This window comes from Mastigoproctus giganteus, chromosome 7, assembly GCF_048544385.1.
Source record: "Mastigoproctus giganteus isolate SK-2022 chromosome 7, ASM4854438v1, whole genome shotgun sequence".
In the NCBI taxonomy this organism is placed as follows: Eukaryota; Metazoa; Arthropoda; class Arachnida; order Uropygi; family Thelyphonidae; genus Mastigoproctus; species Mastigoproctus giganteus.
Window position 1 is genome coordinate 158,004,819 of NC_143581.1, and position 19,296 is coordinate 158,024,114.

A 19,296-nucleotide genomic window follows, 5' to 3' on the forward strand; every position below is an offset into this window, starting at 1 on the left:
AGTGTTTTTTTTTTTTTTTTTTTTTTTTTTTTTTTTTTCAGTGTCATAACATTGTTCCTTCAATACAGATGAGGTGATCTTCGCGGTAGCACAGGGTTATAATCGCAGTCCTACACATACACACACCTGGTGAAAAAGGCGACGTGAGGAGCTTTTATGGGCTTTTCTGTATATCCATGGCAGAGTTAATTTGGGGTAGACAAGGGCAGTAAGGTTTTTCTTCTGGCAACCAGGGTTCTTCGTCCAGCAAAACATCAAACCCAAGCAATTTATGGAATAGGTGGATGAGGTTGTTCTCAGGTAACTATGACAGATTCTTTTTATTCAACCTTTATTATATTTCACTCACTAAATAACTAGCTAATAAAAAACTATCAGCATTGATGTTCTTATTAAGTTGACTGCGTCTCAAGTGTACTGAGATGGGCAAGTAACAAAACAACATCCAGCCAACAGCAATCCTGTGGTCAGAAGTAAGTTTTTTGCTTTTAGTTATGTAAAAGTGAGACTTCTGTCAACTTGTACATGACTAAAAGCAAACTAAGTTTGCTACAAAAAATCTTAATTTAATATTGTGAAGCAAGTCACCAAAGTTTGTCTTGGAATTCAAATAAAGCAACTGTTTCAATATGAAACAGCTGCTCTAAATTTACTTGAACTATGAAAACTATGAAATATTAGCTCCTTTTGTAGAAAGGAGCTGAAATTTTCTCATATTGTAGAAATAATTCATCATAAGAATTGCCACACTGACGATGTACAATTATTTATCAATGGAAAGACAGATTAAAACTCCTGAAATGACTGATTGGGAATGGTATGCATTAAATAAATAACAACACATGTCTCTTTGGAGGAGAGCAATGCAATTAATTTCATTATAAAATCGAGGAAACTTGTGATGACTTGATTCACAATATGAGATTGATGCATTTTGTAACAAACTTACTTTGCTTTTTAATATTCACAAATGAGGTTTTTTCCAGCACATAAATTAATTTTTATAGCTGTCACATAAATCCAAGGCTCTTGTTCAAAATTTACTTGAACACCAACTTAGCATATCACAAAGCATAAATGAGATTATCAGAAATATGTCTAAAATAAATTACCTTACACACACCGTGATTTGAGGTTTGTTGCAGTCTAAACTCCCAACTTGTGTTGCTGTGACTTTCAAATCAAAGGCATCACTTCCAGGAATGGTCATAACATTATATCTTAGTAAGGTCTATTGAAAAAAAAAAAGCAAAAACTTGAGAAATATCAAAGTAATTAAAAAAAAAAAAAGAAACAAAAAATGATATGTGGTGATTTTAAACCCTTATCTGCCTTCACTGCTCATTCTATTATTGTTTTGTGATTAAATACGTAATATAATATTAATATACTACTTACTATATTAACATTCATATTTTATATTTTGCTTAATTGACATAATTTCTAATTGTCAGTACCTCTACAGTTCCAGTAAAAGAAGATCATATAAGAGAAATTCCCAAAGTATTACTCATTCCATCCTAATCTGGATAGAGCGAAAAGCAAATGTAATGTATTAAAAGTAAATGTAATGGCTAATAGTCAATGCATAACTATACCAAACTTATGAAAATTAATAAAAAACTGCAAAGGAAATTTTATATATTTTTACATATACATAGACAGAAATCTATAAGGATGGATGTAAATTTGTAGATACTATTAAAAATTTATAAAAATATATTTGTAATAGCATCCAATAAAAATAAAGGTAAATAAGAAATATTCACGTGAAACTGTTCACAATCTTCTATATGTTGGGAAATAATAACTATTGTCATCATGAAATGAGGCTTCGCAGTTTTATAGGAAAAAACAAACAGCGCTGTTTGCCAGGAAAAAAAGAAAAATAAACAGTGACACACTTTTCATACTGTAAAATTATAAGATATACAGATTAAAATCCTGAGCAATACTCATATACAAGCAATAGCTGATTTAAAATCTTTGAAATAATGAACATTAACTGCCTACTATTGAAATATTTTTGCTGCTATTTATTTAACCCATTATCACAGAAGAAAATGAATAAAGAATGGTTAGTTAAAATTTTATAATAGCAATTAATGCTTTGCTATTTTGTTATCCATGATTCAGTATTTGTTCTTGAAGGAGAAGGTAGAAAAGATAATCTGTCTGACAGTCTGCAATTAGCAATTTACGCTAATTTACTAAAGAGATATTCAACTGTTCTTAGGCATAGCTTATTGTCTTGTTGCTCTGGATCTAAGTGCCAGGATAAAGTTAAAATATGGTACGGTAATGGGGGGGGGATATGGCTCATCTGTTCAACTAACTGAACATTAAACTCAAAAGAAATAGCACCTGAATTATAATGTTATGATGAAAAAGTTCTGAATTATGAAATAAAAAGCATTAAAAAGATTAAGTTAATTATTTAATGCCTTTTAAAATTAAATGATTAAATTAATAATTTTAATGATTGAAATAACATAAATTTTGATGATTAAATTAATAACCTTGCACATGGAAGACTGCTACACAAATTGGAGCAGTGTGACATTGGAGGCAAATTGCTGCTATGGATAAAGGGGTGGTTGAGGGGGGAAAGACAGAGAGTGGTAATCAATGGACACTGCTCATCGTGGACTAATGTTATTAGTGGAGTCCCTCAGGGCTCAGTGTTGGGTCCATTATTGTTTTCTGTATTTATAAATGATATTGATGATGGTATATCAAAGCTTAATGTCCAAGTTTGCAGATGATACAAAGGTTGGCAGGGTTGTCAAGGACACTACTGACACTATGCTGCTGCAACAGGATCTGGAAAGGTTGAGCAGATGGGCGAGAGGTGGCAAATGAAGTTTAACATTGACAAATGTAAAGTACTACACATGGGAAACAGCAACCCCAGAGCAACGTATCAACTCTGTGGTACTACACTGACAGTGGTAGAGAATGAAAGGGACTTGGGGGTGATTGTGCAGGCAGATATGAAGTTCTCTGAGCAGTGCAGACGGGCTGCAAGAGTAGCTCATGGAGTATTGTCAATGATATACAGGAATTTTTCCAGCAGGGATAAGGAGGTGATTATTCCATTGTATAAGGCAATGGTCAGGCCACACCTAGAGTATTGTATACAGGTCTGGAGGCCTCATTTCAAGAAGGATGTAGAGCTGCTGGAACGAGTACAGAGAAGGGCAACAAGATTAGTGAATGGAACAAAGGGGTGCTCTTACGAAGAAAGGCTTAAGTTTTGCAAATTACAGTGTCTGGAGACTAGGCACCAGCGAGGTGATCTGATAGAGGTGTATAAAGCCTTGAATGGTTTAAGCATGCTCAATGCTGATGGGATTCTTCCTCTAGCTCAGAAAAATCACCTGAGAGGGCATAAATTCAAATTGAGGAAAGACAGATGTAGGATAGACGTGCGGACATTTGCCTTTAGCCAGCGGGTGGGTGGTTGGTGGAACAGACTGCCATCCCTTGTGGTGGAGGTTGATAGCCTAAATAAGTTTAAGGCTCAGCTGGACAGGTATTTTGAACGAACAGAGGGGTGAAGTGGAAGTGGGTTTTTTTTTTTTTTGGCTGATGCTGCATAAGCTTGCTTTCTTGCATCAAATGCCTCTACTAATGCTAATGCTAAACCTACTGCCCATATTTGTGGAGTAGAAGAGCTTGAAATTTTGCAGTATCATATATAGCAGCAGAAACTCCAAGTATTGTTGTTGTTGGATTTTCTTTTGCAATGGCTACTTAGACCATAATGCACTAAAATTTCAAAACTTATTCATGTGAGGAGCTTTTGAATACCCTTGTTGAGGATTCTACAGGTTCCATATAGATAAAAACTATATGAGTGGATGCTGTTCATTATTTCAAACTCCATGGACCTCAATTTACTGATATCCATTTAAACTGGGAATTCACTGTATTAAAAAAAAAAAAGGCAGTCATGAAAAACAAATCAAAAATAAGGCCATATTAAAAATGTAGAGAGGCATGTATGTTACCAAAATCAGCCACAATAATTCAGTTTTTTTTAGAAAACTGTAAATTATGTATAACTGGAAAATTCCATAATGTTTTGAAGCAGTCCATTTCTCAATGTCAGTTTAAGTGCCATGCATTGTAATCAAACTCTGTGCTGAATGTGGCACTTTTGAAAAGTGATTTTCTTTATAATTTAATTACATCTTCAAAGAATATGCCAGTCTCTGAAGAAGAGGAATTAAATAAATTTTTTTTTTCTATGCATAATTTTTTTGCATAAAAATTCAAAATGGTGCACAGAACTATAAATGGAACTTACAAATATAAAATAATGAATAAATGAACTTGTACTCATTTCATTAATTTTTATTTATTTATATATGAAGTACACATAATTTATTTCTTTATGAATAAATAAATTATCTCTACTTTTTTGGTGATATTTAGTTATAGTAGAGACACATTTAGAGAATAGGATATCACTGATCACCAACATTCACTGTCATAGATACACTATTTGTTTTCTATGCATATTTTTGGAAAAGTGCTTTCTTTTTCAAATTCATTCTTAATTTCCAACTAACTTTTTTTTAGTGGTGAGGATTCTTGTTTAGTTCTACACCTTACCACACATGATTTTCAGACAAACCAGAAGGGAAGATGTTTTATTTTTTCTACAAATATTTATTAATTCTTTGGTAAGAAGGGAAGGAGAGCTGGAGACAACAGGCTATTTCCATGAAAATTAACAACCTGACTATTTTTAAAGGCTTTCAGATTTGTTTCTAGGAGGGAGAGTCAGAATAATGTATGGCAGTTATTTTTAAGTAAAACTAAGTTTGTACTTCCTAGTTATTGTCAGTGATTGTCAGGGAGATAGAAAATATACTGGGCAAAAAAGGATAGCATTATCATTAGTAGAGGCATATGATGCAAGAAAGCAAACTTATGTGGCATCAGCCAAAAAAAAAAAAAAAACCACTCCCATTTCAACCCTCCGTTCGTTCGAAATACCTGTCCAGCTGAGCCTTAAATTTATTTAGGCTATCAACTTCCACAACAAGGGATGGAAGTCTGTTCCACCAACCATCTACCCGCTGGCTAAAGGCAAATTTCCGCACATCTATCCTACATCTGTCTTTCCTCAATTTGAATTTATGCTCTCTCAGGTGATTATTCTGAGCAAGAGGAAGAATCCCATCGGCATTGAGCATGCTCAAACCATTCAAAGCTTTATACACCTCTATCAAGATCACCTCGCCAGTGCCTAGTCGCCAGACACTGTAATTTGCAAAACTTATGCCTTTCTTCTTAAGAGCAACCCTTTGTTCCATTCATTAATTTTGTTGACATTCTCTGTACTTGTTCCAGCAGCTCTACATCCTTCTTGAAATGAGGCCTCCAGGCTGTATACAGCACTCAAGGTGTGTCCTGACCATTGCCTTATACAAGGGAATAATCACCTCCTTATCCCTGCTAGAAAAATTCCTGTATATCATTGACAAGACACCATGAGTTACTCTTGCAGCCTGTCTGAACTGCTCAGAGAATAGTGCAGTGCACTGCTCAGAGAACTTCATATCTGCCTGCACAATTACCCCCAGGTCCTTTTCATTCTCTACCACCGTCAGTGTAGTACCACAGAGTTGATACGTTGCTCTGGGGTTACTGTTTCCCATATGTAGTACTTTACATTTGTCAATGTTAAACTTCATTTGCCACCTCTCAGCCCATCTGCTCAACCCTTCCAGATCCTGTTGCAGCAGCATAGCATCAGTAGTGTCCTTACAACCCTGCCAACCTTTGCATCGTCTGCAAACTTGGACATTAAGCTTGATATACCATCATCAATATCATTTATAAATACAGAAAACAACAATGGACTCAACACTGAACCCTGAGGGACTCCACTAATAACATTAGTCCATGATGAACAGTGTCCATTGGTTACCACTCTCTGTCTTCTCCCCCTCAACAACCCTTTATCCATAGCAGCAATTTGCCTCCAATGCCACACTGCTCCAATTTGTGCAGCAGTCTTCCATGTGCAACGGTATCAAAAGCCTTTCTAAGATCCAAATATATAATATCAAAGTTATTCCCTGCATCCAGTTCTTTTGTGGCTGCATCATAGAATCCAATCAAATTGGTGAGGCAAGACTTTCCCTTAACAAAACCATGCTGTGTCCGAGCTATAACTGAAGTCTTGTCTAGATGATCCTGCAGTGCTTCTTTAACCAGTACCTCCATTAATTTTCCTGGAACAGTAATTATAAAGTAATTATAAGTATAATTATAAGTAATTACACAAGTAATTATAAACCTGTTAAACTCACAGGTTTATAATTACTTGTGTCAGCCTTTGATCCTCCTTTGTAAATTGGGGTCACATTTGCACATCTCCAGTCTATGGGTATCTCCCCTGAGTCCAAAGAAGCTCTCATAATTATGGCTAAGGGTTCCCTTACTTCCTTTGCTGCCTCCTTTAATATAACTGGATAGATTCCATCCACCCCGGGTGCCATTTTTATGTTTATCCTCAACAATTTCTCCTCCATTTTCCTTTCAGTTATTACAAAATCATCTAGCTCACTGCCAGACTTTACTTCACCTCTGGCATTCCCCTTCCTGAATAACTCCCCATGTGTGAATGTAGATGCAAAATACTCATTTAGTTTGTTAGCTACCTGAGCAGGATTCTCAATTGTTGAACCATCAATATCCAGTGGACCAATCTGATTCATCCCTTTCCTTCTAGAGTTAACATAGGTAAAGAACTCTTTTCTGTTTTTCTTTGCATACTTTTCCAAGGATTTCTCATAATCTGCCTTTGCGTGCCTAACCTCCTTTGTGACTTGGTTACAGACCAGCTTATATCTATCATAGGCTTCCATGTCACCCAATAATTTATATGTATCCCATGCATTTTTTTTGTTTGCCATATGTCTCCTTAGTTCATCTGACATCCATTTAGGCCTAAACCTTGAACAATATTTCTTAGTTGGTATGTAAAGCCTAGTAGCTTCCAAGATAAGTTCTTGTCTTAGTTCTGCATTCCTTATATCTGTATGACACCACGTCTCTGATATCCCAACAATATCTGCCTTTGATGTTTTGAGCAGTGTTACGTGAGTTGGAAAACTGCATTTTGAGTTTGCTGTTGGTAGCATCATCAGTTGGTCCCACTGTATAGAATTTAAATACTGTTTCAGACTGTCGTAATTGCCTTTAAGAAAGCAAAAACCCTTCCCTTTACCCATGACGGTAGTTACCTCTTTGAGTAAATCCCACTTCAGCACACTGTGATCACTGCCACCTAGTGGTTCCTTTATCTGCAGATTCTTAATGCATGAAGAATCACTACTGATAATCAGATCAAGAGTATTACTCCCTCTAGTTGTCTCCCGAACATGCTCGTGTAGAAAACAATAATCCAATTAATCCATAAAAGCCTTGCTAGTGAGTGAGCAACCAGCCCCCAAATTCCAGTCAAAATCTGGGAAATTAAAATCCCCCATTATAAGACTCTCTGATGTACTGGCCCACTCTATTTCCCTGTACAGTTTCTTATTATACTCATCAGAGTCATTAGGCCTATAGCACACTCCTACTGTCAATCTTGATCTCCCAATGCTTATGTCACACCAAACTGACTCGACACTGCACTGTCCAGCGATGTCGACTGGCTTCACTTCCTTGGATTTTATGTGTTTCTTAACCAATAACATAACCCTTCCTCCCTTCCTATCCTTTCTGTACACATTGTACTCTCCAAATTCCAGTTCTGCATTCCTTATATCTGTATGACACCATGTCTCTGATACCCCAACAATATCTGCCTTTGATGTTTTGAGCAATACCTCAAATTCATCAAATTTATTTACCAAACTCCTATCATTTATGTACACGCAAGAATACATGCACCTGTTCCTATTCTTAGCTACCCTAACACAACCCATGTGTTTACTTGTACCACAATGACTCCCAGCAGTCTCTGAAATATCCTGCATCTTGTTTCCCAGGCTGCTACTCATTCCAATAGAAGCAGTTCAAGAATCACTTTCACCTCTGCCAGTAGCTACTGTTAATCTATTAGTCCTTGTATCCCCCCCCAAGCTAGCAGTTTTCCGACCCACCTAACACTGCCTCGATAGCATCAGGAAATATTCTTGCACTCTTTCTATTTAAATGTATCCCATCCCTGTAGAAGCAGTCTCTCCTGACAAGTACAGACCAGGCTGAAAAAAATTCTATCCCTTGAACCTTGCACAATCTTTCCAGGGCCGAATTGATAGACAAGGTTCTCACATCATATACTCCCTCCTATCGTGTCTGGGCAGAATTGCAGACACTTTCAAATTCAACCCTAATTCATACCTTTTTTTCAACAGTGACCTGTACTTGTTAAGTAATTCCGCCGGTCCCCTACTCTTATTATCGTTAGTGCCAACGTGTACAACTAATGGAATAGGACCAAGGTATGTCTGCCAGGGGCAAAATTTGATGACATTATAAAGCAGATATCATATTTTAAGGCACAAAGGGCGATATTGTTGTACATGTTAGTACTAACGACATTAAGGGTATGTCGTTAGTACTAACACTGACAAGTACCGGTCAGTGTTGAAAAAAAAGTCGCAAATTAGGGTTTAATTTGAAAGTGTCTTCAATTCTGCTCAGACATGATCGTTTAGAATATATGATGAGAGCCTTGTCAATTAATTCAGCCCTGGAGCGATCGTGCAAGGCTCATGGGGTAAAATGTTTCTCAGTGTGTTCTGTGCTTGTTAACAGAAGAGACTGTTTCTAAAGGGATGGGATACACTTAAATAGAAAGGGTGCAAGAATATTTGCTGATGCTATCGAGGCAGTGTTACGTGGGTTGGAAAACTGCTAGCATTGGGGGGGGGGATTCACAGACTAATAGAATGGTGGCCACAGGCAGAGGTGAAAGTGATTCTTGCACTGCTTCTATTGGAATGAGCAGCAGCTTGGAAAGCAAGATACCGGGGACTTCAAGGGTTGTTGGGAGTTATCATGGAACTAGTAAATATATGGGCTGTGTTAGGATAACTAAAAGTAAGAATAGGTGTATGTATACTTGCATGTACACCAATGCTAGGAGTTTGGTAAGTAAATTTGATGAATTTGAAGTGCTGGTCAAGACATCAAAAGCGGATATTGTTGAGATATCAGAGACGTAGTGCCACACAGATATAAGCAATGCAGAATTGGAATTTGGGGAGTACAATGTGTACAGAAAGGATAGACAGGACAGAAAGGGAGTGGGGGGTTATTCTGTTAGTTAAGAAACATAAAATTTAAGGAAGTGCATCTAATTTACATTGGTGGACAATGTAATGTTGAGTCAGTGTGGTGTGGCACTGGAAAAGGGAAAATGAGAGTAGGTGTGTGTTATAGGCCTAATGAATCTGATGAGTATAATGAGCATTGTGCAGAGAAATAGAGTGGGCCAGTAAATCAGAATGTCTTACAATAGTGGATTTTAACCTTCTAGATACTGACTGGAACTTGTGGGTTGGTCACTCACACACTAGCAAGGCTTTTGTGGATTTATTGGATGACTGTTTTCAACAGCAACATGTTCGAGAGGCAACCAGAGGGAGTAATACTCTTGATCTGATTATCAGCAGTGATGATTCTTCATGCGTTAAGAATCTGCAGATAAAGGAATCACTAGGTGTCAGTGATCACAGCGTACTGATGTGGGATTTACTTAAAGATGTAACTACCATCGGTGTAAGGGTTTTTGCTTTCGTAAATGCGACTACAGTGATCTGAGACAGTTTTTAAATTCTATACAGTGGGATCGGCTGATGATGTTACTAATGGTGAAATCTAAGTGCCAACTTAGAGGCCTTCAGGGACTTAATCTTGGAGAGTACTAGGCATTTCATACCAACTAAGAAATGTTCAAGGTTTAGGAATGGTCAGGGATGTCAAATGAACAAATTAAGACTCGTGGCAGAGAAGAAAAATGCATGCAATGCATATAAATTATCAGGTGACACAGAAGCCTATGGCAGGTATAAGCTAGTCTGTAATCAAGTGAAACGAGTTTAGGCAGGCAAAGGTAGATTACAAGAAATCTTTGGCAAAGAATGCAAAGAAAAACAGCAAAGAGTTCTTTACTTATGTAAACTTTAGAAGAAAATGGATGAATCAGATTGGTCCACTTAACATCGATGGTTTGACTACTGATGATAATGCTCAGGTAGCTGATAAACAATGAGTATTTTGGATCTACATTCACACATGAGGAATTATTCAAGGAGGGGAATGCCAAAAGTTGATCAAATTCTAACAGGGAGCTGAGTGATTTTGCACTAACTGAGAGGTTATTTTGCACTAAGGGGAGGAGAAATTGTTATACCCAGGGGCTCACATCTGGTGACTATGGGCTTGGCACACCCAGGGTCCTGAGCTGGATATCGTCATTCTTTTCTTCCTTGGTGATTCCCTTTTATCTCTCTCTCTCTCGGGGTAGTTCAGAAATTTTTTTTTGGCTGGTGCAGCATAAGCCTTGCATAATAATAATAATAATAAAGTTAAACATAAGGAAGTCACCTGGGGTGGGTGGGATCTATCCAGTTATACTGAAGGAGGCAGTGAGGGAAGTAAGCAAACTCTTAGCCATAATTCTGAGAGCATCCTTAGATTCAGGGACTGGAGATGTGCAAATGTGTCCCCAATTCACAAAGGGTGGTGGGAATCAAAGGGTGACACGAGTTACAGACTTGTTAGTCTAACTTCTGCTCCAGGGAAAATAATGGAGCCACCAGTTAAGGAAGCGATGCAGGATCATTTGGAAAAGACTGCAGTTACAGTTCAGACACAGCAAGGGTTTGTTAAGAGGAAGTCTTGTCTGACAAATATGAGAGCCATGATGAGGGTGAGGCGAACAAGGTTCTTGCCTCAGAATAAACGCTGAAAATGGGTGCCAAAAGAAAGATTAAACAATTTTTGAAATGAATGATGCATAAATAAATCTGTTATATATTTATAATAAATACTGCTTATAAGAATAAAAATCACTTTAAGCAGTTTTTATTTTATTTTTTTGTCATCCTATTATTTTTATTAAAACGTGTACTGGAAATTTATTTTAAATAAATCATATATTTTTTTTATTAAATTTTAAAAAAAAATAATTTAGGGAGGGTGAAATTTTTCATTCTTGCCTCAGGTACTAAAATGGCTCAGCATGGTCCTGACAAATATGTTTGGATACTATGATGTGTCACAAAGGAACTGGATGCAAAGAATAATTTTGATATCATATACTTTGATTTTAGGAAAGCTTTTGATACTGTGGCACATGGAAAATGTACAAATTAGAGAACTTTTTTTTTTTTTTTTTGGTAGTTGTTGGTGGATCGGGTTCTGTGGCCATAATGCATCTCCCAAGGCTTTTGCAGTACTTTGATCCAAGCCCGAGGCGGGAATCGAACCCGCGACCTTTGGGTTGCCAGGCAGGCACTTTACCCTCCTGGCTAGCCCGGTCGGCAATTAGAGAAGTAATCATTAAGGGCAAGTTGCTACAATGGAAAAAAGGATGGTTGAGTTGGAGAAGATGTGGAGTGGTTGTCAATGGACACCAGGGGTGGGCCATCCAGAGGATGCAAGGGGTGTACTGCACCCAGGCAGCAATGTTCAAGGGGCATCTGAAAACTTGTAACTTACATATGCATATGAAGAAAATTTTAAAGGGGGCACCAAATTTCAGTTGGCACCCCAGCCCTAAATTGCGATTGGCACCCGGGCACCACATACCCTAGGAACGTCCCCGATGGACCTCGCTCTTCATGGACTAATGTTATTAGTGGAGTCCTCCAGGGTTTGGTGTTGAGTCCATTGTTGTTTTCGGTATTTATCAATGATATTGATGAAGGTATATCAGGGTTAATGTCTAAGTCTGCAGGCGATACTAAAGTTTGCAGGGTTGTTAATGACAGTAATGATAGTACACTACTGCAACAGGATCTGGTAAAGTTGCAGGGATGGGCCGAGAGGTGGCAACTGAAGTTTAACATGGACAAATGTAAAGTACTGCATATGGGTAGCAGTAACCCCAGATTAATGTATCTACTGGGTGGTACTACACTCAGGGTAGTGGAGAATGAAAAGGACCTGGGGGTAATTGTGCAGTCAGATATGAAGTTTTCTGAGCAGTGCAAAAAGGCTGCAAGAGTAGCTCATGGTGTCTTATCAATGATATACAGGAATTTTGCTAAGGCAATGGTCAGGCCACACCTTGAGTATTGTATACAGGTGTGGAAGCCTCATTTTAGGAAAGATGAAGAGCTGCTGGAATGAGTACAGAGAAGGGCGATGAGATTGGTGAGTGGAACAAAGGGTTGGTGTTACCAAGAGATGCTTAAGTTCTGCAAATTTCAGCTTCTGGAGACTAGGCACCTGTAAGGTGATCTAATTGACGTGTATAGGGCCTTGAATGGTTTGCACAAGCTCAATGTTGATGGGATTCTTCGTCTTGCTCAAATTACTCACATGAAGAGAAATTAAAATTGAGGAAAGACAATTGCAGAATAAATGTGTGGAAATTTGCCTTTAGTCAGGGGGTGGTTGATAGTTGGAAAACAATTCCATTTCTCATAGAGGAGGTCAACAACTTAACTAAGTTCAAGGCAGAACTAGACAAAAATTTGGAGTGAATGGATGGGTGAAATGGGAAGGGGTTTTTTTTTGGCTGATGCTATATAAGCTTGCTTTCTTGGATCATATACCTCTACTAATGCTAATCCTTTTTCATAAGAAAAAAACAGGAAAAGAAAAAAAATTCCACTTTTGTTCCTGTTTCGCACTAGCTTTTTTGCACTTTTTTATTCCACTGGTGTTTTTCCTTTAGCATGGAAATTTGCTTACATCCAACCAGTTCTAAAATCAGTTGTGAATCCCTGCCTTCAGGCTATCATCGTGTTCTGCTCTTAACTCTACTATCTTTCCAAAGTAATGGAGAAATCCCAGGGGCTCACATCTGGTAAGTATGGGCTTGGCACACCCAGGGTCCTGAGCTGGATCTGGATATCATCATTCTTCTTCTTTCTTGGTCATTCCCTTCTACTTCTGACTCTCTCTCTCTCAGGGAGACTCAGAAATTTTTTTTTTGGCTGGTCCAGCATAAGTCTTAGGTTTCCTTGCACCATATGACTAATGCTAACTACCAAATCTCTCTCTCTCTCTCTCTCTCTCTCTCACACACACACACACACACACACACACACACACACACACACACACACACACACACACACACACACACACACACACACACACACACACCTGGAACCTTATTCTCATCAATGATCACCAATATAGATTCTGTAAATGTTGATCCACTGATGATATACTAAGTTATTTTACCCACCTATGGCCATATTCGGTAGAAAAGTTTGGTAAAACTCAAGCAGTTGCTTGACATTTTTAAGGCTTTTCACTGTATTTGACATAAAGGTCCTCTAAACAAGCTAATATTTTATGAAGTTACAAAGTTTTTTGCAACAGGATATGTAGTTTTCTCTCTGACTGTTCACTACAGTGATGGTAAATGGTCTTCTAACTTCTCTACAAATTCTGGTATTCTCAAAGGTTAATTTCTTTCTCTAACTCTTTTCCTCATGTATATTAATGACCACCTTCGCACTGGCTACCAATCCTCCCCACAGTTTTGCTGATGATAGCCCACTACCTTCCACCTTCCAGTTTGAGAAACCTTGCCCTGCACAAGACACTTTAACTTCTTGAATATCCATTGCCAATTTCTTAAATGCCAATGACTAGGTAATCCTCCAATGGGATAAAGAAATCTCAATTAATTTTAAATTCTTCAAACTCAATTCTGTTTTATTTTTCACAAAAAAGAGTCTGCTCCTATGCTCATTTTTGATGACATTCATATTTCTAGACAAGGCCACATATCTCTATAAGAATTACCCTGATTTTTAATTGCTTTTGGCTTAAGTACTTCACAAATATTGCTTGCTCTGCATCTAAAAAGGCAGGCGCCTCTGTAGCCAGGTGGGCAGGAGCAGCAGTGCGTAGCACACACTTCTTGATTAGACCGGTCTTGAAGAGCCCGTCACCACCAAATACGGAGGATGCGGAAAGGTCAGGGAATGACCACCGCATATCCCGGAGCAATATGGCCTTAGTTGCTAATTCTCCTAAAAACCAAAATAACAAATAACAGTATCTAAAAAGGCACCTCCGTAGCCAGGTGGGCAGGAGCGGCAGTGAGTAGCACACGCTTCTTCATTAGACCGGGGTTTGAGCCCGTGACCACCAAATACGGAGGATGTGGAAAGGTCAGGGAATGACCACCGCATATCCTCGGAGCAATATGGCCTTAGTTGCTAATGCTCCTAAAAACCAAATAACAACAACAGCATCTAAAAAAACCATATTTTGTCTTTTGCTCTCAGCATTATTTTGCAAAAGATGCAAATAAAAACAGCAAAGATTTCTTCATTTGTGTAAACTCCAGAAAGAAGGGTATGAATCAGGTTGGTCCACTTAACATTGATGGTTTGACTATTGATGATAGTGCTCAGGTAGCTGATAGACTGAATGAGTATTTTGCATCTACATTCACATGAGGAGTTATTCAAGGAAGGGAATGCCAGAGGTTTATCACACTCTAACAGGGATGTAAGTAATTTTGTAATAACTGAGAGCAAAGTGGAGGAGAAATTGTTGAAGTTAAACATAAGGAAGGTACCTGACGTGGATGGGATCTATCCAGTTATATTAAAGGAGGCAGCAAAGGAAGTAAGAAAACCTTTAGCCATAATTATGCAAGCTTCCTTGGACTCATGGGATGTCCCCATGAACTGGAGATGTGCAAATGTGTCCTCAATTCACAAAGGGGGATCAAAGGCTGACACAAGTAATTACAGACCTGTTAGTCTAACTTCTGTTCCAGAGAAAATAATGGAGTCACAGGTTAAGGAAGAGATGCAGGATCATCTGGACAAAACTGCAGTTATAGTTCAGACAGAGCATGTGTTTGTTAAGGGGAAGTCTTGTCTGACAAATATGATTAGATACTATGAGTCACAAAGGAACTGGATACAAACAATAATTTTAATATCATATACTTGGATTTTAGAAAAGCTTTCGATACTGTTTCACATGGAAGACTACTGTAGAATTTGGAGTGGTATGGCATTAAGGGCAAATTGCTGTTATGGATAAAGGGATGGTTGAGTGGGAGAAGACAGAGAGTGGTAATAATGGACACTGCTCTTCATGGGCTAATGTTATTAGTGAAGTCCCTCAGTGTTCGGTGCTGAGCCCATTGTTGTTTTTGTATTTATTAATGATATTGTTGAAGGTATATCAGACTTAATGTCCAAGTTTGCAGATACAAAAGGTGGCAGGTTTAATAAGGACATTAATGACAGTACACTATTGCAATAGGATTTAGAAAAGTTGAGCAGATGGGCTGAGAGGTGGCAACCGAAGTTTTATATTGACAAATGTAAAGTACTGCCTATGGGTAGGAGTAACCACAAAGTAATGTATCAACTGTGTGGTACTACACTCAGAGTAGTGGAGAATGAAAAAGACTGGGGATAACTGTGCAGTCAGATATGAAGTTCTCTGGATGGTGCATTCGGGATGCAAGAATAGTGTATGGTGTCTTGTCAATGATATACAGGAATTTTTCTAGCAGGAATAAGGAGTTGATTATCCCCTTGCATAAGGAAATGGTCAAGTGACACCTTGAGTACAGCTTCCTAAAATTAGATCTCCAGACCTAATTTTAGGAAGGATGTAGAACTGCTGGAATGAGTACAGAGAAGGCCAACTAGATTGGTGAATGGAGCAAAGATTTGCTCTTACAAAGGAAGACTTAAGTTCTGCAAATTACAGTGTCTGGAGACTAGGCACCTGCAATGTGATCTGATTGAGACATATAAGGCCTTGAATGGTTTAAGCAAGCTCAATGCTGATGGGATTCTTCCTCTTGCCAAGATTAGTCACCTGAGGGGGCATAAATTCAAATTGAGGAAAGACAGTGGTAGAATAGATGTGCAGAAATTTGCCTTTAGCCAACGGGTGGTTGATTGCTTCCATTAATCATTATGGAAGTTGACAGCTTACATTTGGAATGAATGGATGCGGTTAAGGTGTTTTTTTTTTTTTGTTTTGATTGATGCTGTGTAAACTTGCTTTCTTTCCTCATATGCCACTACTAATGCTAACATGACAGAGAATGCAACACTCCTGATCTGATTATCACAGTGGCTTCTCATGCATCGAGTCTACAAATAAAAAGACTCACACACCATGTATTAATGTAGGATTTACTTAACGATGTAACTACTGTTAAGAACTTTTTGCTTTCGCACAGGTTACTAACAGTGGTCTGAGGCAGTTTTTATATTCTCTGCAGTGACACCAACAGCAAATTCTAAATGGGAAGCATTAAGAAAGTAATCATAGAAACTTCTAGGCTATTTATACCAACTAAGAGATACCGTTCAAGGTCTAGAACTAAACGGATGTCAGATGAGCTGTGACACTCATGGCAAAGAAAAAAAAAAATACACTGAATGCACATAACACATCTGGTGAGTATGTGCTTGGTACACCCAGGGTTGTAGGCTGGATCTCATCATTCTTCTTTCTTGGTGATTCCTTTCTACTTCTGATTCTCTCTCATCAGGGTAACTCATAAATTTTTTTGGCTGGTTCAGCATAAGCCTCAGGCTTCCTTGCACCATATGGCTGATGATAATAATACAATACAATACAATACAATACAATTTTATTTATCAAGAGAATTCGTTTACAATAAATGAACTTGTTAAGAAAAGTAAATTTCTTGACAACAACTTGTAGTTCTTCCTTTACAAGTTTTGTACAAATTTGTTATCTTACAGAAAAGACTATGAAGTCACTACACATAGTATATTCCACACTGTAAACAGAGGTAGTTTATCTGCATATCAATTCTAATCTACTGTGTCATTGAGTATCAAGAATTTTCTTATTAGGAATTTTAATTTGGAGATGGGATAACTTCTCCTGAGCCTGAAATCAATGCTAGCCAACAAGTTGTTTATTACATTCATTGTGTGCCTATCTCCAAATCTATTTAGTATCCTAGGGTGAGGCAAAGTAATTGCTTTTGGGTTCCTTAAATTATGTGAGACATTTCTTTGCAGATTCGACTCTTCAAAAATAGTGTTAAGATTTTTTAAGAATAGATTTAACTTTAGTTTTTGAACTGGATACAATATTTTATGTTTCAACAAAAATTGCCTTCTCTTATTCAGGTCATTCCAAGAGTTTGTCCCCATTAAAAGTTTCAGAATCCTATTCATTAAGTTGTCTATTGCCCTTATTTCTGTTTTATTTGCTCGTGCCCATATATTTACTAAATAATTGAGTTGGGAGTCCACTAATGCATAATATAAGGTTACTTTTGTTCTAAGATTTAACTTATTCTTAATGTAGTAGAAAAAGTTCACATAAAATCTCATTTTTTTGTACAAGTTTGTTATATGCATTATCCAACTTAGACTGTAGTCGATCCATAACCCAAGGTAACGATGATTTGAGACTTCTTCCACAGTTAGACATTCGCAATTCTGGAAATTCTGTTCATGTAGGCAATCATGTTTGTGCAATTTTATAGAGGGTTGAATGTCCAAGGTTTGATGAGGAGGCCTTATTACCAAAAATTTAGTTTTTTCAAAGCTGAGTGCTAATTTATTATCGTGCAGCCAAGATTGTAATGTATTGCATCCTGTTGTAAATCATTTGCCATTTTTGTTAGGTCCTTTCCTATTGTATATAAGATTATATCATCTGCATAAATTTTTATAAAGGAGTTCTTAATTACTTCGAATATGTCATTTATATAGATGTTGAACATGATTGGCCCAGCATGAGTGCCCTGAGGTACTACTCTCTTTACATTATAAGATTTCCCCTTTGTATTTTCTACTTCTACTGTTATTTTTCTCTTGGTTAAATAATTTGCTAGTAGTTGATTGAGTCTTCCCCTTATACCATATTTCAGTAATTTCTGTTGCAATATTGGGATATCAATTAGGTCATATGCTTTGGTCAAATCTATAAATAAAATCAATATGAAGTTATTGTTGTTTAAATGTAAGTTTAGAGAGTCTATTAAGTTCTCTAATAATGTCTGCGTGCTCTTGCCCTTCTGATATGAGAATAGAGAGTTGTTTAACAGTCCATACTGATGTAAATATTTGCTTATATGGGAAAATATATAATTTTCTATTATCTTATTTAAAACTGACTGTATCATTATTGGTCTGTAGTTGCAAAAGTCATCTGGTGGTCCCTTTTTATATATAGGAATTATCTTAAATGACAGTAAGTTTGTAGGATAGCTTCCCGACTCTAACATCCGTGCTATTAGCTCTACCAAGAGAACAGAGAACTGTTCTTTGTTTCTCTTTACTTCGGTTACTGTAATACAGTCCAGTCCGTAAGATTTCTTGTTCTTTAATTGCTCTATAATTTTAAGAATCTCAGTATAATGTGGAGCTAAGACTACACAAGAGTTCATTATCTGAGGAAGCCTATCTTGTTGATTAAAGGAATTTTGGCAATAATGTATTAAATATCTGTTGAGATCTAATACAGCTTTGGCAAACCTATTTGCAGCCTCATATTGTTTGTTTGCACCAGAAATCTGTTCTACTAGTGTTTTAATTTGGTTTCCCCTTGACTTTTTCTTCCTTGTACTTAACATGTTATTTATAATGCTCCATTTATCCTTTTGTGTTATCTGCTTATCCATGAAAAGATGATTGTAATAAGTGTTTTTTTGCTTTTTTATCATACCTGTCACTTTATTTCTGAGTGTTTTATAATTGTGATAATGTTCTTCCTTTGATGGACAATTTCTATACTGCCTGTAATATTTATCCCTTTGTACCATTAGTTCTTCTATTTCTTTAGTCATCCAAGGTTTCCTAAGCTTAATCCTGCTACTCCCAGTGTTTGTGTTGTTGGCTGTGTGATTAACTTTTCTCTCGGTATTAAACCTCGAATTGTTTATAATTTGTATTATCTTGTTTGAAAAAACATTTACATTTGTTGTGTATGATGCTTGCTCTTGTATTAACAAGTTTCCTATGTTCTGTTTCAGTTTCCCTGTTGATAAATAATTTTTCTTCATAGCATTTGTTAATTTTTTTTCTTCACGTGGGTGTTGTTTTGAATACATATCTACTATTAGTATACATGTTCTGTGATCTGAAAGTTGATTTAATAGTA

General features: G+C 37.2%; 1 protein-coding gene across 1 annotated transcript in view; it reads right to left on the minus strand.

Moving 5' to 3' along the window:
• The window catches only part of LOC150083280 (murinoglobulin-1-like), an 892,685-nt gene that overhangs the window by 201,937 nt on the left and 671,452 nt on the right, over positions 1-19,296 (minus strand). Inside the window, exon 28 of the mRNA XM_090378459.1 lies at positions 1,113-1,231. Within this exon, the coding sequence (XP_090234585.1) occupies positions 1,113-1,231 (119 nt within the window). The remainder of the gene's footprint in view (positions 1-1,112; positions 1,232-19,296) is intronic.